The 27,391-nt window shown below is 44.1% G+C and overlaps 1 protein-coding gene across 7 annotated transcripts in view; it reads right to left on the reverse strand.

The window, feature by feature from the left end:
* Nucleotides 1–1,166: 1,166 nt before the first annotated feature.
* RIPPLY3 (ripply transcriptional repressor 3) overlaps nt 1,167–27,391 on the reverse strand; it is a 37,718-nt gene continuing 11,493 nt past the window's right edge. For 4 of the 7 annotated variants that reach the window (XM_068266053.1, XM_068266051.1, XM_068266050.1 and 1 more), the window contains 3 exons: nt 7,257–7,323; nt 3,000–3,073; nt 1,167–1,932 (listed from right to left, as the gene is read on the reverse strand). In XM_068266053.1, the coding sequence (XP_068122154.1) occupies nt 1,674–1,932; nt 3,000–3,073; nt 7,257–7,301 (378 nt within the window). In that variant the 5' untranslated portion in view covers nt 7,302–7,323 and the 3' untranslated portion in view covers nt 1,167–1,673. Of the gene's footprint in view, nt 1,933–2,999; nt 3,074–7,256; nt 7,324–7,661; nt 7,710–7,832; nt 7,959–17,720; nt 17,855–27,391 lie in introns of those variants that run through there. The other 3 variants (XM_068266052.1, XM_068266048.1, XM_068266047.1) reach the window with 3 other exon arrangements.

The raw sequence follows: 27,391 nt of genomic DNA on the forward strand, positions 1-27,391 counted from the left end.
TGCACAGGCATCTAGCAGCAGAATGATGCGATCAGCATTTGCAAGCGCGCAAATGCTGCACCAGTTTAGTCTGCTGCTTTGGTGCCTTTCCTCCTGAGGTGCCCTAGGCCATGGCCTAGGTTGGCCTTGGCCTAAATCCGGCCCTGGATATAACCCAGGTGACGGATGCAAACTTCCCTCAGTACTTACGTATTATCCCATCTGGAAAGTTTGGCAGCTTTTTGTTGAAGTTCTGTTTGATCCCCTACCCAGATCTAACCATTTTTATAAAGCTGAAAGTACCATATTTCCTTTGCACTTGTTCCAGAGTCAATGCGATGCTCCATTCTCAAGTAATTGGGGTTTGGGGGATGGGTGTCCCCTCCACTTTGCCGCAGAGAGCACAGTGGAATGGAGTCTCCTGCCCATGCCAGTAAAACAGAGAGGAGACGAGAATGCATAGCTGCGCTGCTCCATCTGTAATGAGAGACCCAGGGCACTTGACATAAGTTTTGAAGATACAGATTTATGCTGTGAAGGAAGAAGACCTACCGGGTCTATCATCATGTCAGGGTCGTCTTGTACTACTGTAATAGCACTTTCAGCAGCCAAGTTCAGAGACAGCCCTCCTTCAAAACCCCATAACTTGGGAACTGAGCATCATACCGACTTGGGACCCGGTGCAACAGAAAGACGGGACTTTCAGCTTTCCAGAGCTTTTCAGATCTTCCTGGGAGAGCAAACAGAACTTTAACAAAAAGCTGATAACAATTCCAGATGGGATAATATGTAAATACCCTTCCTGCTTTTTTTAGTAGGAGGGCTTTTTGGTCCCTTTTATCCTTCTATACATTCCTAGTAGGTTGGGTCACCCTGAGCTGCTTGGTTACTCTGTTGTACTGGTCCAAGCCCTATTTCATACAGCCTTATCAATCCCTGCCATGTACTGATGAGGACCAAAAGTCTGAAACAGGCTGTCTACATGTGGGTTTGATCTGGTTGTGTAAAATTTAAAGCTATAGGCTTGCTATACACCAGTGGTTCTAGATGCTTGCTCAAGGGCGAAAAGGGATAATTTGCATATTCAGTGGTAGTGCGTTGTGGGTAACCACAAATGTTCACTTACAAGTATAGCTGAATTATTGCAGATTTCCATCTGTTTTAAGAAGGCAAATACACCAAGCTCATTGAATAGGAAAAATGGTTGTTAATACTTTTGGGACAAGTACTTTGGAATGGATCGCTTATGTTCTCCAGTAAGTATCAGCTCAGGAGGACATCAGTAAATCAGTCCCCTAGTCCTTTCACAGCAGAGATGGATTAAGGTGAAATGGGGCTCCAGGCAAGTACCAACTTTGGGCCCACCGTTGACCATCTGGCAATTTTGGTTGGGGTTAGCATTAACTAGGCCTCTAGACTCTCTCCAGGCCCTAGACAACTGCCTACATTGCCTTGTGAATGATCCACCTCTGCTTCACTTTCCTGTTCAACAGCTGTAGTCCGAGAATCTCCCCAGAGTCCGAAGATGCAAATAAACTTCTTAAAACAGAAGCTACTCCTGCTATAGCAGTTCTGGGGTTATATATGGCGATTGTGGAGAGATTGATGTTCCCCTTCATTATTCATGCCACTGGATCACAGATACAACCACAACTGATCATCAATTCTTCTATATAATCAGCTTTGCTGTCTCGTCACTGGCTGCTCTGTTCAGTGACAGATGATGAATGTCCTTTACTTCCTTCTGTGGCTCCTCCCATCTCCCTCCCAGCAAAACTCTCGGCATTGTGACTGTAGTTGTGAAGGTCCATGCTGTATTCATCTTCTTCCTCCTCCTCTGAGTCAGTATCGTCATTGTAGAAGTGGATGGTGGCCTGCACTGGGAAACTGGCCAGGACTTTCTTCCCCATGTGATTCAGATACTCTTCTGTTTTTGACTTGGGCATATAGAGTCTAAAACATGAACATAATGGCATTAACTGAATTACAATGACTCATTAAAGCAGGGGTGTAATTACTATGTATGGAGCCCCCTGCAAAAAAAAAGTTTGCATGGGGTACCCTAGGTCCATGGCCACCCCCCCCCCCCCCTAAGGGACCATGCAGGCAGCCAGTAAACAAACATCCCCGTCACCCCTTCCTACCATGCAGGGTAGTGCAGGGAGCGTTATAGTTACCCGCTTCCGTGCAGATCTCTGTGCACCCTAGCAGCAGCACTCTCTGCTGCCCTTCACCAAGCTCCCCATCACATGACTCGCATCGGTCATGTGATAGGGAGCCCGTGAATGGCAGAAGAGAGAGTGTGCTGCGATGCATAGAGGAGACCAGCAGCACTGGAACAAGTAGCGAGTGTAAAATTACTTGTGTAATATTTCCAGTACTGTGGGTCTCCTCCGTGCATCACAGCACACTCCCTCTGCTGCCATTCACTGGCTCCCTATCACATGACCAATGTGAGTCACATGATCGAGAGCTCAGCGAAGGGCAGCAGAGAGAGAGAGTGTGCTGTGATGCATGGAGATCCTTGGCACTGGAAGCAGGTAACTATAACGCTCCCTTCGCTAATCTGCATCCGGATGGGATCGCAGGAGTTGCAGGGGCTATCGTTATATTCATGCATTAAAGGGTACCTGAAGCGAATTTGAGATTTCAATTGAAATAAACTGTTGTCCCCTTCAGTATTTGCAAAACTTTTATTGCTGCTCCTTGTCTGCAGGATCCCTTCTGTTCCCTATTCTGGTAACTTTGCCTGCCCAGCACGCGTGGCCGTGCATGGAGCCATACACACTGGGCAAGTGCTTTTCAATCCATACAGCAAACATGAACAAGTGCATTTTGACTGAGCATGGGCAAGCAAGCATTTGCTCATGAAGAGAAGGAGATCTGCATAAGCACTTCCTTTCACACCCCTTGCACACTGGCACACTGCGTCGCACGCGGTACTCTTCTCCACGACCCCACCGCAAGGCCCGTTCCTCAGTAAATAAAGACTTGCACCAAACATGATAAAATAAACTTACCGCACTGGGTGCTGAAAGCCATGAGCGCCTTTACTCCGGATGTTACACTGCACAGCACTGTCTGCCGGGACTCCCTACGGAAAGAGAGAATTAAGGCAGAGATTAGCCAAGAACAAATGCTAGATGAATTATGTCATCTGAGCCATTTATTTTGTTATTATTTCAGGTGACAGTTTAGAAGCAATTGCTGTACAAACATACTGCTCTGTTATGGAGTGGGCGACACCCTGCTGTGGGGACTACACAAAGCTACAATAGCACTGGGCAATCGGGATCCAATACGATAATTCACTAATAGGGAGTCCAACAACACTTGGGGACATCTGGAATCATGCTAGATTTTCAACCAAAACAATCACAATTGATTGTTTCAATGCAAATCTAGCATGTGTATGTAGGTTTCTCCCTCACTCACACAGCTTCTGGAACAGATTACAGAACTGCAATTGTGCCATCATTTCGCAGTGAAGAACCACTAAACATGTAATTATGCGGAAGACTGAGCATTTATGGGGGACAAAACCAGATGCTTGTGGTCCGGTAGTGATGGGGAGAATCTGAAGACATAACAACAAAGACTTAGGGGGCGTAATGGGGCATTCACACTGGAAATCGCAAAACGCTAGAAAAATCACTAGAGCTTTGCAAAGCGATTTTCCTGTGATTTTTCACTGTACAGGAAAGCGATTTTAGAGTGATTTCATTTTGTGATTCTTTAACATCAAAATGCAATTGCTACAAAAATGCTGCGTGCACTGTGTTTGAGATTTCAGCTAATTACTAATCACTGGGGATCTCTGCAGTGTGGACACTACCATTGATTTGCATAGAGCTTTTTCAAGTGCTAGTGATTTACAGACAAGCTGAAATCACTAGTAAAGCGCTCCAGTGTGATTGAAGCCTAACTGTACAAGATTTCTTTGCAAAGGTTTCAAAACTTTAAGTTTCTTCCTCAGACATGATACAGAACTGGATCAGAACTGAACTGTACCATACGTTGTTCAACATCCAATTCTACATGATGCCTGAAGTTGGCTGATGGTGTAATGGGTAAGGGCTCTGCCTCTGACACAGGAGACCGGGGTTCGAATCTCGGCTCTGCCTGTTCAGTAAGCCAGCACTAATTCAGTAGGAGACCTTTGGCAAGTCTCCCTTACACTGCTACTGCTAATAGAGCGCGCCCTAGTGGCTGCTGCTCTGCTCTGGCGCTTTGAGTCCGCAAGGAGAAAAGCGCAATATAAATGTTATTTGTCTTGTCTTGTCTTGAAGAAGAAACTTCAGAGCTGAAATTTTAAAAAGATTTGATAGATACCTGGGGCTTCCTCCAGCCCCATCCGATCGCTCCCACGCCGCCGTCCTCCGCTGCCCCGAGCTTCGGGAACCGGGTCCCCACACTTCCGTCAGTCGGAACCAGTCTAACGTAAGAGAAGTGCGCTGTTTGCGTATCTCTCCAGCAGCCGATGGGACCCCCGGTAAATATTCACCTACCGCGATCCTGCGCAGACGCACTATGCGGGTTAAGGCGAAAATAGCCAAACCTGGTCGATCTGCTCTACTGCGCAGGCGCAAGTCCTTTTGCCCCTACGCAGTAGAGCGGAAACGATGGGGCTCGGCTATTTCTGCCTAGTCCGAACGAAGAGCCACTATTGTGCATGCACTGGATCCTGGCGTGGTAAATATATCAAGTCTTGTCAAGCTTGTTGAGGGAGGTTTGGGGAAGCATTCGGGGGAGCCAGCGCTGGATTCCCTGCAGCTACAGGGGAAGGGGAAGCCTCATTGAAACCCAGAGGCTTCCCCCTCCCAATGTATGTATGTTACAGAGTCTCTTTATACACTAAAAATAATTGGGTACTCAATGTTATGCAGTGTTTTAATAGTAGTACTTCAACACATATTATGAGTAAGGGAAAAAGAGCATTCAAAGATCAATAGCTGATAACTAATGATGGGTTCTGAGCCATTTAGATGGCTCGATAGATAATTTCCGAAATGTCCGATCTCCCGCCCAATCATTTCACCGCTCGATTCTGCTTTGAGGATAATGCATAAAGATAAGAAAAACAAGCAGAAGATAAGCAAATCGCCTGCGGAATCGAGCGGGAAATCGATTGAGCGGGAAAATCGAGCGGCAAAATCGAGCCCTATGCTCAGCATTAGAGGCATACATCAGGACACTGTCTATGAAGTGAATGGACAGTTGGGACTGGTCTCAAACAATCTCATAAGGTAAGTACCCTATGAGATTGTATGAGAACTTAAAGAGATCCCAAAGCTTATATAACTTCAAAAACGAAATACTTACCTAAGGAGAGGGAAGGCTCTGGATCCTCCAGAGACATTCCACATAGTCCTCTGGCGCTGCCTGGGACCCCTCCTGCACATCGGGGGCGTGCTCCTCTGCTGGCACGGGCGGGTCAACACAGTAGCATGGAGCTCTGGCTTACTGCGCAGGTGCAGCTGTACTCGCGCAAGTGCAGTACAGTCCCGTGCGAGCTTGAAGAGGGAGACGGACCCGATGGGATTACAGACAAGCCCTTGTTGTTCAGAGGGTCTGCGCTCGGCAACGGGGGACTGGAGGACATCATGGGAAGCCTCCATAAGATCCAGAGGTTTTCCTCTTTTTACTTAAAGAAAACCTTAAAAAAAAAACCTTTGGGGGATACTTAACTCGGGAAATGGAAGCCTCTGAATCCTAATGAGGCTTCCACCATCCTCCTAAGCCTTGGCAATTGAGCGCTGGAAGCCCCAGAACATCGGTAAGGTAAATATTCACCTGCCGTGATCCAGCTTAGGTGCATTAGCGGCTCTCTGCTCTGACTCCAGCGGATATAGCCAAACCTAAATGGGTCCGCTCCACTGCACCTGCACAGTAGAGCGGATTGAGCCGCTACAGTGGAAGGTAAATATTGCAGGCGCTACTGAGCCTGCGCCACAGCCGACTTCCTTTGCCAGCTATGGTTTCGGGGGAGCCAGCGATAAATTGCTAAGGTATAGGAGGGTAGGGAAGCCTCATTAGGTTTCCCCCTCCTGAGGTAAGTATCCCCCAGAGGATTTTTTATTTATTACAGAGACTCTTTAACTATTTACTTTTGTACACGAGGTTCGCCTCAGGTACACTTTAATGATTTTAGTGACTGTTACCTCAGAGTTGATGTGAAGTCCTGGCTCACAGGCCGCATTGATGCTCCGGCAAGTATCCTGACTGACAGCTGAAGAGACCCTCACTTGCTGCCTTTGTTCTATTCAGTAATGTTCCCATTATAACAGGGCTTAGAGTAATTCTATATTTAGCTGGGGTTTGCTCTGTGCTTTTTCACTACAAAAGTTGAAAGCTGGTTGCTTCAATTAAAAGACTCCAGGGTGTAAAAGGAAATCCTATTATCTGTTAATCAGCTGGACATCTTCTTTCTCTGTAATGCCTGCTGAAGTTACAGGTGGCTACAGACAGGGTTTGTGCTACACTTTCACCTGGACAATGCAGCCTTCACTGGCCACAGTGCTAGCAGCTACACACTCACCTGTCAGGTCTGAACAATACCGAAATCAGAAGGCTACACTTTCATAAAACTGGCCAGAAATATTAATATGAACCTGAAGTGAAAAAAGACTAAAGAATAGATACTTACCTCAGTAGAGGGAAGCCTCTGGATTGTACAGAGGCTTTCCCGATACTCCCTGTGCCGACCGTTCCAACACTTTGTATCCAACGAGAGCTTGTCGGATATGCTCTTGTGGCCATGCTTCCATCCAAGCAAGAGTTTCTTTGTACTGGGCATGTGCGAGTCTGGCCCACACATGCCCAGTAGAAGAAACTGCTTATGTGTTTTTATCTGCCCGTGCCTTGACAAAGGGGACCTTTGTGGCCCCGAAACGATCGTTGGTCTTACGGTCAGATTATTGCAGGTGTGTGTGATGGGACAATAAAGCTCACTTGAGTTCCATTAAGCCTGTGTGTGGATTCCTCCTTTGGATTTCGGAACCATTAGAAAACAGGGATATTACTTTGAAAATCAGTACTGTAGTCCTTTCAGTTATAACTGAGAGCTGATATAGTGTAAAATTGCCCTTACTTGGGAGGGAAGGGCTACAGACCAATATGCATCAATATAGATATAGGAAGTGTTTCTGATCCGGAAACCAGGAAAATAACTCTAAAAGTGGTTATCATGAATAATTTACTGCATTCTACTATAAGTCACTACAGTGCCTCTTCAACTCCTATCTAGTAGTAATTCCCAACTTCCCAAAACAACTTACCAGCCTCTGCTGAGCCCCTGGTATTCTGCTCCCGCCAAAAGACATCCAGGGCCTCCAGAGGGCGGGGCTATAGGAAACATCAATGTGTAACAATAAGTATTAAGTTCAACTGAAACAAAATTAAAAAATAGTCTAATTTACCGGTAATCTATATGTAAAATAAATTATATAATAAATAACAATTAGGGAGTCTGCAAGCTAAAAAGTGCAACTGGGGAAAAGGGTTTTAAAGTACCCGAGGTAACATGTGGCATGAATTAGATAGACATGTACAGTGCCAAGCTCACAAATAACTAGGTTGTGTTCCTTTTCTTCTTTTCGTGCCGGAAAGAGTTAACAATTCAGGTATAAAAGTAATAGTTTCTCGCTAGTCTGGATGTAGTTGGACTATAGCATAATACTCACTGATAAGAAATGTCAGCAATAAAACTCTTTCCTGGCAGAGAACAGCTTCTGAATGCAGGGGATAGATACAAAAAGGTAAGTAGTTTTTATATTTTAACATCTGGGCCACTGAAAAACTGTATCAGTCACAAGAGACAATACAGAATTAAACATAATTATAAATTATATTACATGTATAATAAAATGTTCAAGTTTCCTTTAAAACAACAGAATCTTTATTGTTGTCTGTGTCCTTGTCAGTGGGATTTTCTCTTGCTTTCTATTTTCAGTGATTACCTGTCATGAAACTGGATTTAAAGGGTAGTCTCAGCAATGGCAACTCAAACAACAAAGACAATGTCAAAATCTAGAGCTTCTAACCCTTCCCCAACCTGCTAAGTTTTTACTGCAGTCAGTGTTACAAACAATACCATACAAATATTATGCAATAAAATAGCTCTCTGAACAATTCCCATCACTTAGGATCCTATTTATAACCTATTCATGATCATTTCTGTGGAATAAGCAACACTTTTCAGATCACTTGAATTTTTTATAGTGGCGATCAGCCTAGTTGCCCATCCCAAGCCTCATATACACGCATGTCTAAAGTTGACTGAGGCGGCATATAATGACCGCCACAACTGATAGGCATGTGTATACGTGACTAAGCAACAGCCAACTTCTTTGTGCATGCGCCTCCTCCGCGTGACTTCATGCGTGACTTCATGCACACACCGCTCCATCAACCCTACATCCCCCCCCGTCATAGAAACAAAACACATTGGCCTGAATTCTAGTAGCTATGTGAGGTAAATATATATTTTTTTGTAGGTAAAATACCTCATGCGATATTTTCCTCTTTTTTTAGCAATTCTGAAAGATTTTTCTACATTTCCGAACATGCAGTAAAACATGCAGTAAAGCGTGCGGTAAATGCATAAAGTGCGGTAAAACGTGCGGTATTTTAGTGGTAAGCATGCAGTAAATAAATAATAGTCTTCCATGAGTTAGGATAGTCCTTGGAAGATTTTTTTTTCTTGAGGGGTAAAGGTGTATTTGATTATGTAGCAACCTCTGAAAAGTACCGTATATTTATAGGCATCCCTTATAAAAAAAAAAAAAATCCAGGAAATATTTGGAGTTTTATTTCTACTATTCTTTTTTATTACGCAGTCTGAATAGGAACTCCACTAAAACAGAAATAGGAATTCCACTAAAAACTGCAAAAGGCATATAAATTGACTTTACCTCCAGGTACAGGCAGGTCTTATAAACTGATCGATAAATTGTGTGCGAACATGCCCCCTAATTTCCATGAGAATAGCTATTTTCAGTAAAATTAATGCAAATTACCTCACAAATTACTTCATAATTTACCGCATGAGGTAAAACATGACTAAAACCTACCAGAATTGCTAAATGTCATTACCTCATGAGGTAATTGGTTTTAAAACCCTACCAGAATTGAGGCCAATCAGCTACACAGCTAACACACGTCTGTCCAGCAATGTCACCCAAGGGGATTGGGTACCAATCCCCGACAGGCGACATCAGTTGTTGGGCGTGTGTATATATTGTACTGTATAATTGCCAGTTTCAGCAGAAATTCAAGATCATGACGATTTTTTGTATCACTTTTTTTAAACAGTCCCTCAGAGCAACTTTTTTGTAATTGTAAATCAGAGCAGCTCACAGAGTCCCCAAACACAACCCAGAGTAAAATAAAAACAAGCAAAAAAACAAGCAAACAAAAAACATAGTCTTTGGAAAATGAAAGATCACAGACCAATGTTACCCCCTTCCATGTAGTATGAGAGCCATACCTACACAGTCTGTTCTATGGAGCTGAACTCCCCATCAGACAGAAATCTTTGCAAGATGCTGCACACACAGATGCTGTACACATTCAAAAGATCAGTATCTGCAAAAGATCTGTTCCTGCAAAAGATCTGTTCCTGCAAAATGCATTCATAGTCTATGAGATCTGCAGATCATCATACACACCTTGTTTAACAGACATTCATCTGCAGATCAGACAATCATCTGCAGATCCATCCTGGTGGATCTGATCTGCAGATGAATGTCTGTTAAACGAGGATCTGCAGATATCATAGACTAGGGGGTAAAATTGGTCTGTGATCTTTCATTTTCCAAAGACTATGGTCTGATGTGTGTATGCACCCTAAGTATCACTGGGAGGGCAGGTTTACATAACAATGCACAGCAATATATAGATATAGGAATTGTTTCTGATGCTGAAACCAGGAAAATGAATGTAAAAGTGGGTATCTTAAGTAATTTACTGCCTTGTAATATATGTCGCTACAGTGCCTTTTTAATTTCAGATAAGTCAATTGACTTACTGGGGATGTAAGAGGAAACCGGAGCAGCATCCAGAGGAAGATCATGCATATATGGGGAAACATTCAACCTTCATACAAGTAGTGTACTAATTGGGATCAGAACTTGGGTCTGTAGCACTGCTAAGTGATCGTGTATAGCAAAACTTATGGAGAAGCGTGTGATCAGTGTGATCATGTGACAAATTTATAAGGTGCACATAAGTAAAGTAATCAAACACCACCTTATTTAATCATTCCTCCGCTTCACTAGAAGGGTGTGCAGTATTGTTAAAAAGTTTACTACAACACTATTAATAAAATGTGCCACCAACAGGGTGAATACGTATCCATGTAATTAAGGCCCCCAGGAAATTTGGGTGCAGGGTGAAGTTGAAAAATGGCTCACCCTGTTCCTGAAAAAGTCCTGACGGCATTTATTACTATTCCCCCTCCCAGCCTCCATGGATTGTGGGGTAAGACGAAATGTAGCTGCCAGTTATTATAGACGGGCGAATCACTCTCGTTGTACTGTAATTTGGGCTCTGTCTCTTGACAACGCCCCAAATTACTGCCTGAGCGCCGCTATAGCCGGAGTTCCCAATACGGCCTATTGCGGCGCCTGGTGTGCCCGAATTTCCAGCGCCGTGTTTGCCTGTCTCAGGTGAATACATGAAAAATAATTCATTAGTGTGTGAGGTTATAAACCAATTCCCCAATGTAACCAATTCTCAAGATGCTCACTGCCACAAACCCACAAAAACACGAGGAGGTTGTTTGGGATCGCTGGGTCCCAAATTACTCCTCCCTTTGAGTTGCGAATAGTATTTAACGCCACTGGGGACTTGAGAGGCAGCAGGGAGAGCCCTCATTCGGCTCACCTCGGCTATTTACCTGCCTAACTAGCATGAATAGGAGCACTCCTACTAACATACACACGCCACACCCACTGCTTTCCCAGCTGAGACAAATACTGCCAAAAAATAGATGCTAATAATTCTGTCCAGCATAAAAATGTTGTGCAAACTGTATGCTGAGCCAAATGCAGTTTAATCGGCATGAACACGGCGGCAGCTCCAGGACTACTCCACGCCATTTGGCATAAAGTCCTGGGGCGGGGTTTTGCAGGAGATCGCGTGCGCCGATGCGCGCGCATCTCTGCATGAATGACGGGGCTCCGCTCTGCCATCAGTCTCCCAGCCATCTTTTTACTGTGCACAGCGCTGCAATCTACAGCAGCACTGTACTGGGAACAGGCGGCAGGGAAGCGATCTGCTGTCATAGGCTGAAGCCTATGACAGCCGATCGTGCTGATTGGCTGGCGGAGGGAGGTAGGCAGGGTGGGCTAATAAAATAATAAAGAAAGCGAAATTTATTATAAAAATAAACAATAAAATATTTGTAAAAAAAAACAAAACATTGGGGGAGCGATCACAGCCCACCAACAGAGAGCTCTGTTGGTGGGCAGAAAAGGGGGAGGGGGGGAACCACTTGTGTGCTGAGTTGTACGGCCCTGCAGGGAGCCCTTAAAGCTGCAGTGGCCTAATTTATAAAAAATGGCCTGGTCACTAGGGGGGTTTAATACCGTGGTCCTTAAGAGGTTAACTATAGAGAAAATAACATAATTAATTACTTGTTTTTTACAAAGCTCATTTAGCTCACAAAGCTCACCTAGAGCGTTTTGCGTTTTTTTTAAGCGCCAGCGATTTTCAAAATCACTCTAAAAGCGCTTGTGCAATGATTCCCTATAAGAGTGTTGACATCTGAGTGGTTAGTTTGCGATCCGCTCAGTAAAGCGGTGCCTGGACCATTTTTAGGGTGATTGTGCTACCATGTAAGGTATAGGAAAAACGCAAAACGCTCACAAAATCGATTTGTGCGGCATTTGCGCTTTTAAGAATACATTGAATTTATTATTTTCCGGGTCAAAGAGTTCACTTCCTGACTTGTGTCAAGAAGTGAAAAACAAATCACTCTGCAAAAGTGCTTTAAAAAAAGGCTTTACACAAATTCGTAGCGCGCACAAAATCTCAAAACGCGGCCGTCAGCGATTGCGATTTTAGATGTGTACAAAGCCTTATAGATTATTTAGTCAGTGTTTGCCCATTGAAAGTTGTTCCTTTCGTTCCTGATTCACATTCTGAAATGTATCACTGGTGGTGACATCTTAGTCCTCTTTTCCAGGAGCAGCTGAAGGCAGTGAATTCACTGCCTGACAGCTGCTTCCGTCCACTGGCTGGATTATCCGGAGACTTCCTACTTGTTAGGTATCTCATTTTTTTTTTTTAATGTACACTGAAAAATGCATGCGTTTTAACTAATCAGTTGGTTCATAGCAGTGCACTGTGAAAAGCTTTAAAGTGGACCTGATAGGCAACATCATAACAACCTTTAATGAAAAACATTTCTTTGTTACAGCTGATATAAATCCTGAAATAAATCTGCACTGTTTGTACTTCCTGATTCATGGAAGCAGACATATTAACAGGCTGTGTTTTCAAATGAGCTTATCTGCCATCTCTGCCGTAGCAGTCATGTGACACGGGGAAGGATCAAATTACAACTTGTGATTAGACACAAATGAGGGGGAATTAGACAGGCTAAACTCTCTAAATACATACAGGGTGCATTTCTCTATGTTTTCCTTCTGTCCTGTGCAAGAGTTCAGGTCCACTTTAAGTTAAAATGCATATAATGTGAACTGACCCATAGGGAATCATGGACATTAGGCTGCACATCAATTGTCTGTTCAGTTATAACTGACAGCAACTGATTCAGTGTGAATGGGCCGTAAAGGCCAGTTCAAGTGAGTCTCAATCATTTCTGTATGATCCTTGTACACACACACACACACATGCATGCAGACAAGCACTTTTCCATGCTCGTGTGATTCTGTACGCAACTTTTCAATAACAAACAAACTTTTTCAGCTTCATTAACCATCCATACTTCTATTCTTCAGGCATCGGTCAGATTGTTACATTCCTAAGACATTGGTTCATACTTTTAACGGCTCTCAGCAGCTGTTTCCCACCACAAGCCGCCAACCGTCCCTACAAAAACACCCCATAAAGTAAATATATCTGGGCCGCTGTATTATCCAACTCTGTAAAAAAAAAAAAAAAAAAAAAGTGGAATATTAACCAGCCTTTATCGAACAGGTTTCAGACCCGGTTCTTTACAAGTGCAACTTCAAAGGCCTGGCAGAAACACCTCCAGGGTGAAAGAGTGACAGCGCTAATCCCATAATTAACAGGTAGGGGGTGAGACTGCAGAGACTGCTCTATTAGGGCTCGTTTCCACTAGTGCGGCGTGCGTCTCGTAGACGCACGCCGGCACTGAGCGGGTGGGCGGGATCGCAGGCGATTCCCATCAGCCGTGCCATGCACGGCTATGGGAATCGCAGCCTCCGCCGCGAATTCTGTGGGGGTTTCCGGCCGAATCGCTACTGCAAGCGATTCGGCCGGCGGCGCCGTTGTCCCCTATGGCAGAGTTTCCCCGCGCGATTTGCCTGCGGGGAAACTCTGCGGATTCGCGGCCGTTTCCGCGAGAGTGGAAACGGGCCCTTAGATTTCACAAACAGCACAGAGAGGAATTATCTTAAAGGGCCACTGAGGATCAAACGCCTTATAATTTACATAAAAGGGGTTATAATAATGTATGATGTATATTTAAGTATACATTGGCTGATCGTATAACATATATGATATAAAACAAAGCCAAGCTTTTACAGAAGAAATGTAAATATTATTTCAAAACTCTGTATATCTGGAATAACTGATCATTTTAATGTAAAGATTTTACTGAAGGGGGCATTTATTGTAATTATTATTTAGTATTTATATAGCGCCGACATCGTCTGTAGCACTGTACAGAGTATATTGCCTTGTCACTTATCTGTTCCTCAGAGGGGGCTCACAATCTAATTCCTACCATAGTCATATGTCTATATATGAATTGTAGTGTAGGTCCAATTTAGGGGGAAGCCCATTACTGTATCTGAATTTTTGGGGGGTGTGGAAGGAAACTGGAGTGCCCGGAGGAAGCCCACACAGACAGTGAGAACATAAAAAACTCAGTGCAGATAGTGTCCTGGCTGGGATTTGAAACAGAGACCCAGCGCTGCACAGCGAGAGTGTTAGCCACTATGCCACTGTGCTGCCCACTGTAATTCTTTCTTCCTAGGAGTAATGGGAATCAATCAGATTCTGTATATTTCATAGGACACATATGGGGCCTAATTCATAAAAGCTTTTGCTGTTAGATATAAAACATTTTTTTCCCCACAAAGATCTTGTAGTTTTTGAGAAAATTGATTTGCAAAATTCAAAGAAAAAATATTTTTTAAAGTGGTAAAATAAAATTTTTGTAGCAGTACACTGAAGGCACAGCAGGATAGAGGTGTGTGTGTGTGTGTGAGGGGGGGGACAATGGAAGCACAGAGGAGGTACAGTGGACAGAGATGGCTGTGTTACAACTGATGGACAGGTTCAGGTAAAGAATGAACCTGCAGTCCCTATCTCATTCGTTATCCAGGGACTACTACATGTGCTACTTTGCGGTACAGTGGGACGATTTCCAACGAATAACACACAGCATACAGTGTGTTACCGTTCCAACACGCACAGTGCAAGCATAAACTCTGTAGACTATATGCTGCACCGTAAGGCCTCTTTCACAGTGGGACGTTGCGTTTGATGCAACGTTAAAGTCGCACAATGTTCCCCTAACGCAGCGCATGTAGGTTATGAAATTGGACGTTATTTTGCACTGCGTTATGTGTCTCTTGATGAGCCGTTTTCGTCGCATACTGATGGAACGAAAACGGCGCATGCGTTATATTAAAAAAAAAAAAAAAAACATTACTGAGCATGTGCAACACACATAACACAGCAGATACATTGCTAAATGCACAGCATTCAGCAATTTCTAAATATTGCTACACGTTACACAAAACGCAACGTGTGCATTGTGAAAGTCGCACAAACTTTGTATTGCTGTGCGTTCGTCTGCGTTATAATTTTTTATAACGTGCGACTTTAACGTCGCACTGTGAAAGAGACCTAAAGGGTTACATTGCATCGCTAGGCTACGATGCAAATTTACATCAACCGTGCAATCCTATCTTTCAGGGTACACAACGCTACATATATTGGGCTTGATTCACTAAGACAAATAGCATGCCTTATCAGAAATAACACGCCTTATCAAAGTTAACACGCCTTATCAGAGTAGCATAGTGAACGCCACAAACTTATGCTTGCTAATTGGCAAAGACGAGAGCTCCACTCTTCCAGCCCTGAGCCCCTGCGGGTTTGTATCGCTCGCTATGCTACTCTGATAAGGTGTGTTAACTTTGATAAGGCGTGTTATCTCTGATAAGGCATGTTAACTTGGATAAGGCATGCTATTTGTCTTAGTGAATCAAGCCCATAGTGTGAAAAGAGCCAGGGCCTGTTTCCACTACACTCAGATTAGATGCAGACTGGATGCAGAGAAACTGAAACCAATGAATGTTTATGGGCCTGTTTCCACTAAACACGATTTTTCTGAGGTAGATTTTCCCATAGGCATTAATTGGAGTCAGTTTTTCTGCATCCATTCTTCATGCAATCTGCGTGTAAGTGGCCCTTACACTAGAACGGTCTCATTATGTTAAGCCAAACAAACCCTTATACTGCCCACATACACACACGTTAAGCCAAACCCTTATATTACCCACACACAAACGTTAAGCCAAACAAACCCTTATACTGCCCACACACAGGCAGATTGACCTGGCAGACTTTTATTAGATCACCTTATAGATCAATAGGACATCATTAGATCAATGGGATGTTCCAGCATACCCACCAATGTTTCACCAGTGTGTTATGAGTGGGCCAGTGATATGCTGTAAAATTTGCTTCTAGGAACAGGCAAACATCTAGGTAAGTCCTAAGCCAATAGCACAAACAGAGAGGAGGATTCTGGTAAGTCCTGAATACAGGTTTGTGTACTGTCGCTATAGTTTCCACTGTATTAGAATGTTAGTCATTTTAGACTTGTGCAGTACACTCCAGACCACATGGACGTGATTGACATGCAGACTCTCATGCAGGCGCAGAAGATCCCGACCTGGCGAGGTCGCTATCGCTAACGGAGGAGATCCCGGGATACCGGAGCTGCGGCGAGGGACATGTCAGAGGTAGGCCCTGGTAAGTAGATGTAATTTTTTTTTCTAGCTCGGACATTTCCTTTAAAAGGAAATAAATATGGCAGCTTCCATAGGTCTCACACCTCAGGTTCCTTTTAAAGTCCTCACATCATTGCTCTTCAGCACCCAATGACTTCTGTCAGTCTAAAGCCCCGTCTACACTAATAGACATTGCGGCGATCCGGCGGCTCGATTAGCCGCCGGATCGCCTCTTCCGCGTGCCCGCCGCGTCCCCGCATTCGATTCCCCGCTCGTCCCCGCCGGCGCCGCTTATCTTACGCTCGATTCCCTGCCATTGTCCCCTCGCCGGGAGCGAGCAGGGAATCGGCGGTGCGGAGATTCGTCCTGTCGGATCTTATCGGCTCGATTGATAAGGAGCATCGCGGCCGCATCTACTCGAGTAGATGCGGCTTAACATATCTGCCAGTATGAAACCAGCATTATTCATACCTATATGAGCCAGGGAAGTACCATCCATCACAGGTGTGAGGAACTATATTTAAGGAAATAAAAAAAAAAAGTTGTGTCATGCTCCCCTTTTCAAATGGAACTGCCAATTCTCGGTCAGATGGCAATGTTATCATACATTGATTTTTATAGATTTTTTTTTATTAAAACCATGTATTTTGTAACATTTTAATAAAACTTAAAAACGTAATTTATATAGGGAAGCTGAAATAATATTTGCCACTTATGCATTATCAATTGTCCTACGTAAAAGCCTAAGGACAAAAAGCTCATCTGCCAAGCTTTTATATTGCCCTCTGATGTATTTATACATGTTAATTAGATCCCCTCTAATGCTGGATACACACCGTGCGTTTCCGTGTTCGATGCGTCCGTCGATACGCATCGATTCGATTATTTCCGAACATGTCCGATTCAAGCTTCGATGGATCGTTAGGTCGATTTGCCATACTTTACATGGCAATCGACCTAAAAATCATTGAAATTCGTTCGGAAATGTTCGGAAATAATCGAATCGACGCGTATCGACGGACGCATTCGACGCGGAAACTCATGGTGTGTATCCAGCATAAAATTGCAATATCTTTCCTGTAATGTGGTGCCCAGAACTGAATTCCATATTCCAGATGTGGTGTCCAGCAGCGCCTGCATTTGGCGTTTATGTGACCCCAAGGGCTGAAAATGGGATGCCACAGCAAAAAGGCGTTTAGCATTGACCAGCCGTCCCGCAGAAGCCCGTCTGAACCAACCCTAATAGAGCAAACTGCTCAGAAAACCACAATGCAACCTAACCACAGTTCAACCATACATCATAGCAGACCGCCGCATGAACAAGCCCCCTATACCGCTCCCTAAGACAGCATTAAGGTTTCAAGTACTGCATTGAATTATGCTTCAGAAATGCAGTTCAGAAGCAAAACAAGAGGTTGTCATCACCAGCCCCAAAAGGATTCGGAGACTCTGAGCTGCGTTCTCTTGCCTCGGCTGAACATGACACAACTCTGACTACAAACACCATGAACAAAGCTTTATAATGCTGCAAAACAGACAAATGACCTAAACTGAGCCACATACCTGTCTGCGTGGCCAGCATGCCTGGGATCAGTGCTGTTACTGGAGCACAGGTGAGTCAGAGTGGCCTTCAATCTATAGTGTGCAGCATCCATAGTGGTGGAGAGCTCTGGCTGGGATCTCAGCTTGCTGCGCTCTGCCAGCTCCATAGACTTCCCTGCTCCTTTATCTCACCGCCTGCACCCAGCTCTTACCTAAAGCAAACAAGCACTCAGGTAAAAGGGGGAGGAGATCCCTCCTCCAGGAGTGTGTAGAAAGTGCTCTCTTCTCATTACACTAGACCCCTAGAATGAGGAGAGGCAGCTGTCATTAGCTGATACATCACACTTTGTCACTAGATCAACACACGAAGACCTCTGCAGCACTGCTGGCCACAGAATAAAGCAGAGCTCTACCTTTACAGAGGACAGAACTTTATTCCAATCAGTAGCTGATACCACCTTTTCCCCAAGAAATCTTTACCTTTTCTCAAATAGATCATAAGTAGGGCTGCTCTGTATGGCTGATATTGTGGTGAAACCCCTCCCACAGTGTGATGTCATGATCATGGTCCTGACAGTTTGCTGTGTGTGAACCTCATTGCATTGTGGGAAATAACAGCTGTTTCCAACTGCCAAGCAAGCAATATCTCCCTCTGTGCATAGAACTCTCAGTAACAAACATTCCGTACAGGTCACCTGGCAGAATTAAAGAGGCCACCACCAGTGATAAATGTCAGAATATAAATCAGGGAAAGGAAAGATTTTACAATGGGCAAACACTGACTAAATAGTCAATAAATGAATATTGTAAAAAAAATAATTGTATTAATTATGTTATTTTCACTACAGTTCCTCTTTAACTAAAAACAAATTGTATGCATGCAGAACTGTGGCCACTGAAACAAGTTATTATTATTTATTGTATTTATAAAGCAACAATATATTATGCAGACAAAAATACATACAATGGTACAAAGGATGGCAGATGAAACGTAACAAAGTTACATAACACAGGACAAAGTAATACAAGTAAAACCGTACAAGACACATGATCATGCGATTTGGGGCTGGTTAGGTAGGACCAGTAATTCAAGTACGAGGCAATCATAGGAAAGAAACAAAATGATGGGAGCACAAGACCATGCAGAATACACTACGGAAGGAATTTTATATTTTGTATGTGAGGACAACTTTGTATCTCAGAAACATTGCAACTCAAGTTGTTTGTAAGAAGGGGACTGTCTGTATTTCTTTTCAATTGGAGAATTACAATCATTATTTCTGATTGTAAGATTTAAAAAATCTGACCAATATATCATACACGTGTTTCCCAAATTATGAAAAAAATGACTGAGAAAAAAAATAAAAAAAATAGCTTTGGTCTATAAATCAAAATTGAGATCTATCAAACAATATTCAATTCTCATAAAAATTAATCAGAAAAATCAGCTACACAATTTACTTATATTGGTAAAACTGGAAATTCTATTGAATAAGAATCTAAAAAAAAATCTTTTGATTTTTCTGTACAACCAATCCTTTTTATTGAATTGCTGTAAGATCAAATCTTTTGAATACATTGTATGTGGCTACCTTATTACCAGTGTTAAGGGGCACATACAATGGTCAACTTCAGCTATCGATCGATCCATCGATTCTATGGAATCGATCGATCGATTTGATCTATCTGACAGGATAGAAAATCTAAGTCTAATGCTGGGGATACACGGTACGTTTCTGTACCGTGTATCGAGCCGCTGATGCTCCCAGATAATAATTTCCAACCTGTCCGATACCCGCGCGGATCGATTCCACGGTCGATCCCCACGGGCGGACAATAGCGCGGAATCGAGCAGAAGATAAGGAAGCGCCCGCAGGGGGCGAGCAGGAATCGATCCGGGCGGCCGCGGGGTCGAGCGGGGATGCGGCGGGAGTCGATCCGGCGGCTAATCGAGCCACCGGATCGCTCCGTGTATTCACAGCGTAATGGTCCAATAGTGAATTTAGATCGATTTCCAATAGATTCATTCTGAAATCTATTGGAAATCTGTTCCTAGTGTGTGGCACACATCATATACAGTGGAGGAAATAATTATTTGACCCCTCACTGATTTTGTAAGTTTGTCCAATGACAAAGAAATGAAAAGTCTCCGAACAGTATCATTTCAATGGTAGGTTTATTTTAACAGTGGCAGATAGCACATCAAAAGGAAAATCGAAAAAATAGCCTTAAATAAAAGATAGCAACTGATTTGCATTTCATTGAGTGAAATAAGTTTTTGAACCCTCTAACAATAAAAGACTTAATATTTAGTGGAAAAACCCTTGTTTGCAAGCACAGAGGTCAAACGTTTCTTGTAATTGATGACCAAGTTTGCACACATTTTAGGAGAAATGTTGGTCCACTCCTCTTTGCAGATCATCTCTAAATCCCTAAGGTTTCGAGGCTGTCTCTGTGCAACTCTGAGCTTGAGCTCCCTCCATAGGTTTTCTATTGGATTAAGGTCCGGAGACTGACTAGGCCACTCCATGACCTTAATGTGCTTCTTCTTGAGCCACTCCTTTGTTGTCTTTGCTGTATGTTTTGGGTCATTGTCGTGCTGGAACACCCATCCACGATCCATTTTCAGTTTCCTGGCAGAGGGAAGGAGGTTGTTGTTCAGGATTTCACGATACATGGCTCCGTCCATTTTCCCGTTAATGCGATTAAGTTGTCCTGTGCCCTTAGCAGAAAAACACCCCCAAAGCAAAATGTTTTCACCCCCATGCTTGACGGTGGGGACGGTGTTTTGGGGGTCATAGGCAGCATTTTTCTTCCCCCAAACACAGCGAGTTGAGTTAATGCCAAAGAGCTCTATTTTGGTCTCATCAGACCACAGCACCTTCTCCCAGTCACTCACAGAATCATTCAGGTGTTCATTGGCAAACTTCAGACGGGCCTGCACATGTGTCTTCTTGAGCAGGGGGACCTTGCGAGCCCTGCAGGATTTTAATCCATTGCGGTGTAATGTGTTTCCAATGGTTTTCTTGGTGACTGTGGTCCCTGCTAATTTGAGGTCATTCACTAACTCCTCCCGTGTAGTTCTAGGATGCTTTTTCACCTTTCTCAGAACCATTGACACCCCACGAGGTGAGATCTTGCGTGGAGCCCCAGAGCGAGGTCGATTGATGGTCATTTTGTGCTCCTTCCATTTTAGAACAATCGCACCAACAGTTGTCACCTTCTCTCCCAGCTTCTTGCTAATGGTTTTGTAGCCCATTCCAGCCTTGTGCAGGTCTACAATTTTGTCTCTGACATCCTTGGACAGCTCTTTGGTCTTTCCCATGTTGGAGAGTTTGGAGTCTGCTTGATTGATTGATTCTGTGGACAGGTGTCTTTTATACAGGTGACTAGTTAAGACAGGTGTCCTTAATGAGGGTGACTAATTGAGTAGAAGTGTCTAACCACTCTGTGGGAGCCAGAACTCTTAATGGTTGGTAGGGGTTCAAAAACTTATTTCACTCAATGAAATGCAAATCAGTTGCTATCTTTTATTTAAGGTTATTTTTTTCGATTTTCCTTTTGATGTGCTATCTGCCACTGTTAAAGTAAACCTACCATTGAAATGAAACTGTTCTGAGACTTTTCATTTCTTTGTCATTGGACAAACTAACAAAATCAGTGAGGGGTCAAATAATTATTTCCTCCACTGTAGATTCAATACTGATACAGATGCAATACTGATGGGTAAGGATACATTTCATTTAAAAGCTAGCTAGCAATCTTTTGATCGCTATTAACCTCCCCGGCGTTCTATTGAGATCGCCAGGGAGGCTGCGGGAGGGTTTTTTTTAATTAAAGAAAAACTATTTCATGCAGCCAACTGAAAGTTGGCTGCATGAAAGCCCACTAGAGGGCGCTCCGGAGGCGTTCTTCCGATCGCCTCCGGCGGCCAGAAGTAACACGGAAGGCCGCAATGAGCAGCCTTCCTTGTTTGGCTTTCCTCGTCGCCATGGCGACGAGCGGAGTGACGTCATGGACGTCAGCCGACGTCCTGACGTCAGCCGCCTCCGCTCCAGCCCTTAGCGCTGGCCGGAACTGATTGGTCCGGCTGCGCAGGGCTCGGGCGGCTGGGGGGACCCTCTTTCGCCGCTGCTCGCGGCGGATCGCCGCAGAGCGGCGGCGATCAGGCAGCACACGCGGCTGGCAAAGTGCCGGCTGCGTGTGCTGCTTTTTATTTGAAGAAAATCGGCCCAGCAGGGCCTGAGCGGCAGCCTCCGGCGGTGATGGACGAGCTGAGCTCGTCCATACCGCTCAGGAGGTTAAGGGTTAAAAGCGATTGAAGGATCGTACCAACATTTTTACTTCTGTTTTTAATGTTTTTTCTTGTACTTGTAATAGTTTTTATGGAAAATCCTGGTACTCGCCTAACGTGGCTGCATGGCAAGTATTGGCTGCTGTTCTCGCAAAAATCTCGCTAAGCAAAATTGGTGAAAAATTTGTCATGAAACTGTACTTGAAAATTTCACTGGCTCATCCACAGGCAGAAGCACCAGGATTTTTGTAGATGACCTAAAAGAACCCTTAAATCATTGTACTTAAATCAATCCTTAAGTGAAAATAAATTTGGAAGAGGTTAATTTTATTAATTGTTAATAAAAAATGTATCCTAGCTGTGATTTTACTTTTTCGACGCTAGATGGTGCTGCAAACACTATCCTCGGTTACCGGGTATTGTTCAATATTTTTTTTTTTACTTTTGTTATTATGAATGGACATAGCCCCTGATCGGGATCATGTCCATTCATTACAGGCACTGCAATTGGCTCAGGGAACACGTGTTCCCCTTCACCACTTTCCACCACGTAAATGCCAACAGGAACAGGCAGTGCGCACCCACCGTATTAACACGCGTAGATGCATAGACTGGACACGTAGATTTTAGCAGTTTCTATCTGGACGACTGTAGTCATCTAGATAGAATGAGATGGTGAAATATTCCAATGAGGAAAAAAGATCACAGGCTAGTTCTGAGTAGGACTGGAAATGTAGAGTACATACACGTTTATCTCATCATGGGCTTTATTCAAAAAACTCCGTTAAACGTAATGTGTGCAAGCAGCACATGTTAAGTTTACCAGGATCTATGCAAATTACGCATCTTGCGTAATTTGTGTAACTCATGTTATAAATACAAAACTTATGTTGCCTTACACAATCAATGTAGGTGTTGCACATATGACCCAACAACTGTATGGTCTGTGCAGTACTAGAGTGCAAGGGGTCCCACATTAATGCTTACCCAGGACCCCATTTAAAGGAAACCTGTAGGGAAAAAAACTTCCCCTGGGGGATACTTACCTCGGAAGGGGGAAGCCTCTGAATTCTCATGAGGCTTCCCACATCCTTCACAGCAGCCCGATCCAGTTCCAGTTCAACGGCCACAACAATATTGACATGTGTGAGCCTCGCGTAGGTGCAGTAGCTGCTTGCCGCTCCGGCTTCAGTGGAAATAGCAGAGCCCATTCAGGTCCGCTCTGCTGTGCAGGCGCGAGCCGTCTAAGCCTGCGCAGTAGTCAGAACAGAGCCAGAGCAGGTAGCTACTGCACTAGCTTGAGGCGCACACTGTTCAGGGGACCCAGCGGTGCAAGCAGCTACTGCACCATCTGGGGGAAGGGGGGGCAGCGCTGGATCGAGGGTGCTAAGGAGAATGAGGGAAGCCTCATTAAGATCCGGAGGCTTCTCCCTCCCGAGGTAAGCACCCTCTCTAGGGGCACTTTTTTCTCTATAGGTACTCTTTAACTCAAAACCATTCCTGGAGATATTGGTAATTTTAAAGGAGCAATTGTTAAGTGAAAAAAGACCCAATTAGAACTTTAGCTAAAACTGCTAGGTCTATGTTTTCAGGCTACTGAGTACGTCTGGTTGAAAGAAAACTAAGGCTGCAACATACGAGAAACCACAGCGTCATACTTTCTAACTGCAGCATATATCTGAGAATGAAGCCATGATTAATTAGGTGGTGTCAAACACTGAATACTGAAATAAAGATCACAGGAGATGCTATACTGTAATTAAGTATCCTGTAATAATGCAGGGTGAGGGTTGGTCTTATTATACTTTTAACCTTAGTGCGGCGGCCCCAGTATCACACAAGTTCTTGTGAAGTCTGTATTGCGCACAAAATACTGTCTGCATGGACTAGGTAAGGAATAAATTCAATCTTTAATTGGTATGGGGTGTCTGGTCTGACGAGATTCAGGGGGAACTCCAGTGACTGGATAGAGAAAAGACAGAGAAACAGACCAGGAACACCAATAGTGTAGTATTTCCACAAAAAGGAATAAATTATTCTGCAACAAATACTATTTATAAAGACGGATACTATTAGGCAACCACTGTTTTTAGCATATGGAGAAATCTCCACTCAGATGGAAAGTCCTCTTCCGGACTTGGAACGTACTCTGGAACCACTGATTATTGGCTGCAGGGATGACCCCTGATTATACTGGGTGGGAAGAGGTGCCCAATTGTGAGTGTCAGAGGACAATGTTGGTGTTAGTAAGGAACATTCTTACCTCACCGTGGAGGTTGAAGGCATGGACGAGGGGGAACCGTGCCAGGAAAAAAATATAGGTGTGGGAGGGGAGAACCACTAGACCATCAGGGAAAGCTATCTGGGGGTGCGAGGGGGAATCCTCTAGACCAGGGGTGAGCAAACTACGGCACGCTTGGCGATTATATCTGGCCCGCTAATGCCGGGCTGAATTGTCCCCCACCCACAGGTGGTGAACTGGCTTCTGCCGTCCAATGGACACCATGCCAGTTCACTGGTCACTGCTCACCTGATTCTGGCTAAGGCAGTTGTTTCTGGCAAGAAGAGGGCTATGGGAAAATGGCGTCTGAAGCCGAGCACTGAGATGTATTTCTGTCTTCAGTGCAGGGCTTCAGGTGCCATTTTCCTGTAGCCCTGCTCTGCCTGTCAGCGTGGGAGTTTTGCAGCTGCACTGAAGATCACTTGAGCGACACTGGAGGCCAAGAGGAGTCTTCTGTCAGATGAGTAAATTGTTATTCTTTTCAGGTGTACCACCAGCACCAGAGTATTTAGGGGCCACTAATGGGGGGAGGAAACATTACATAAAAGGGGAATCCTGTCTGATGTATTTTTAAGGGGGGAAATGCTGTTTTATTATGTGTAATTTTTGGGTAAACGCTGCTTGATTATGTGTATTTTTGAGGAACGTAATGGGTACTGGGTGTGTCAGTTTTCTCATTCATGAGAGCATCGCACCGCAAAAAAACAAACAAATGTAAAACCAGCCTCAATTAAATGTATGCTTCACTGTAACTGTTAGCACGAGCGTTTTGTGGTAACACACTGCATGCAGTGCATTGCCACACACCGTTATACTACAATGGACCCGCCACACTGTGAACAGGTGGTGTGTTGCAGTGCGGCAAGCTGCGTTACAAAGCAGCCATTATGCCATGTCAGAGCACTGTGCACCTAGCCCACAGAGTCAATTTGGAGACAATGGGCTTGCTTCATCAAGCTCAGCTGCTAAAGCAGCGCAGTTTATTGTGCTGTACTGCGCGCTATGCACGCCTTACATAGCAGCACTCACTGCCATGTAAGGAGGGTGCATTCCTTAGTTACACGCATTGCTTCCTTAGCAATGCGCGTACCATTAACTGCGGGTGGTCCTGCTCCTGTGAATTAGCACTACCGCAATACTTTAATCGCAGCCGCTACTGTGTTAATTTACATAATAATCAATCAAGCCCAAAATGCTGTATTAAAATAAAAGCAATTATTTTGGTGATCTACATGAACCGTTCCTTATGGCCCATACTCACGGGCTACAATTGTCGCCGCAACCACGTGGCACGCGCGTGTTGCAGCGACAGGTCGCCCGTGAGTATGAGGCGCGCACCCCGAACCGTCGCTCGTCGCTGCTGTCGCCAGGCGATTGGCGACAGCAACTAATAGACAATCCACGGCGCTTCCGGCGAGGAACGTCGGCGACAGCTTCCGTCGCATCAGTAATCCCTCTTCCGCGTGTGTACGCGGAGGGACCAGGTGACGGGCTGTCGCCGAACTGTCGCGCACACGCTCCCGTGTGCTAGCGACAGGACACTTTAGTAGCCCGTGAGTATGGGCCATTACAGTGAGCAAAATCCCAAGTGCTACAAGTGACTCTTCCCAGGGAGGAGGGGTCATCTGAGCTGCACAGTTACATTAATTAAGCTGTAGCATTTCCTGCCCTTCCTGGATTCATCCTAAATCCCAAACATCCCGGCCAGCTGAGGTGTTTTGCCATAAACATTAATGAAGACAAGTAAGCGAAATGAGAGTTTCCTGTGTCTTGTTATCCGCAACACAAAGTTATCTGTAAAACCCGGCTGTTATCGGAGAAACTCCTATTGATTTCTCTGTTTGTCAGCAAATATTCTCCAATATCTCACAGGAAATTACTCATTATACACTGTATCTATATCTACTGGATATTCTGTCCGTATTATTATTTAAAATGTAACTACTGCCGCTAAAAAAACAATTTAATACTGTTTACTTTAATACTAAATTTACTTCTTTGAAGTTGTAGCAAGCTATCATTATCTAAAGCCTTCAGGCCGGTTTAACACTGCAAACTGGCGGCGCGGCATCTGCGCCGCACATGCCAAAAACAGACACGGGTCGAATAGGAAAATGTTATAGAGTAAAACGTTATAATGGGGATGCAGTGAACGCTATTAAAATAAAATATATTGCTTAACCACGCCTGCTTTAAGACCAACTCTTAAGACAACACTTTCTACATAATAAAATTATTAATTAACCTCCCCCACTAAACTTTTCTCCCTAATTTTTATCATTAAAATATTTTCTCATTTCAAAGTGAAAAGTATAAAATGTTCTGGAATGGCCATCTCAGTCCCCAGACCTGAATATAATCGAAAATCTGTGGTGTGGAGTTGTCCATGCTCGGAAGCCATCAAACCTGAATGAACTACAGATGTTTTGTGAAGAGGAATGGTGCAAAATACCTTCAACCAGAATCCAGACTCTCATTGGAACCTACAGGAAGCGTTTAGAGGATGTATTTTCTGCAAAAGGAGGATCTACTAAATATTGATTTCATTTCTTTTTTGTGGTGCCCAAATTTATGCACCTGCCTAATTTTGTTTAATCAATTATTGCACAGTTTCTGTAAATCCAATAAACTTAATTTCACTTCTCAAATATCACTGTGTGCGTCTCCTATATGACATATTTAACTGACATTTTTTTTATCTTAACAACCAACGATTTATACAGATAAATCATGATGATTAACAAGATTGCCCAAACTTTCGCATCCCACTGTAGGTGTCATAAGTAGAGATAAAGTTACTGGTGATTAACCTGCCTGGCGTTTTGATTTTCTGAACGTTTTTTGCACATTTTTTTTTAATTTATTATGTAGCTAGCTTAGCGCTAGCTACATGATTCCCCCCTCCCTGCGGCGTCCCTCCCTGTTCTTCGATCGCCGCCGGCGCAATCACCTGTCCGGAAATCCTGTTCTGAACGGGATTTCCAGGGCTTCCCCCCGTCGCCATGGCAACAAACGTCGTGACGTCATAGGGAGTCCCGATCCACCCCTCAGCGCTGCCTGGCACTGATTGGCCAGGCAGCGCACGGGGTCTGGGGGGGGGGCCCTGTATCGCGGCGG

This window comes from Hyperolius riggenbachi, chromosome 2, assembly GCF_040937935.1.
Source record: "Hyperolius riggenbachi isolate aHypRig1 chromosome 2, aHypRig1.pri, whole genome shotgun sequence".
Taxonomy (NCBI): domain Eukaryota; kingdom Metazoa; phylum Chordata; class Amphibia; order Anura; family Hyperoliidae; genus Hyperolius; species Hyperolius riggenbachi.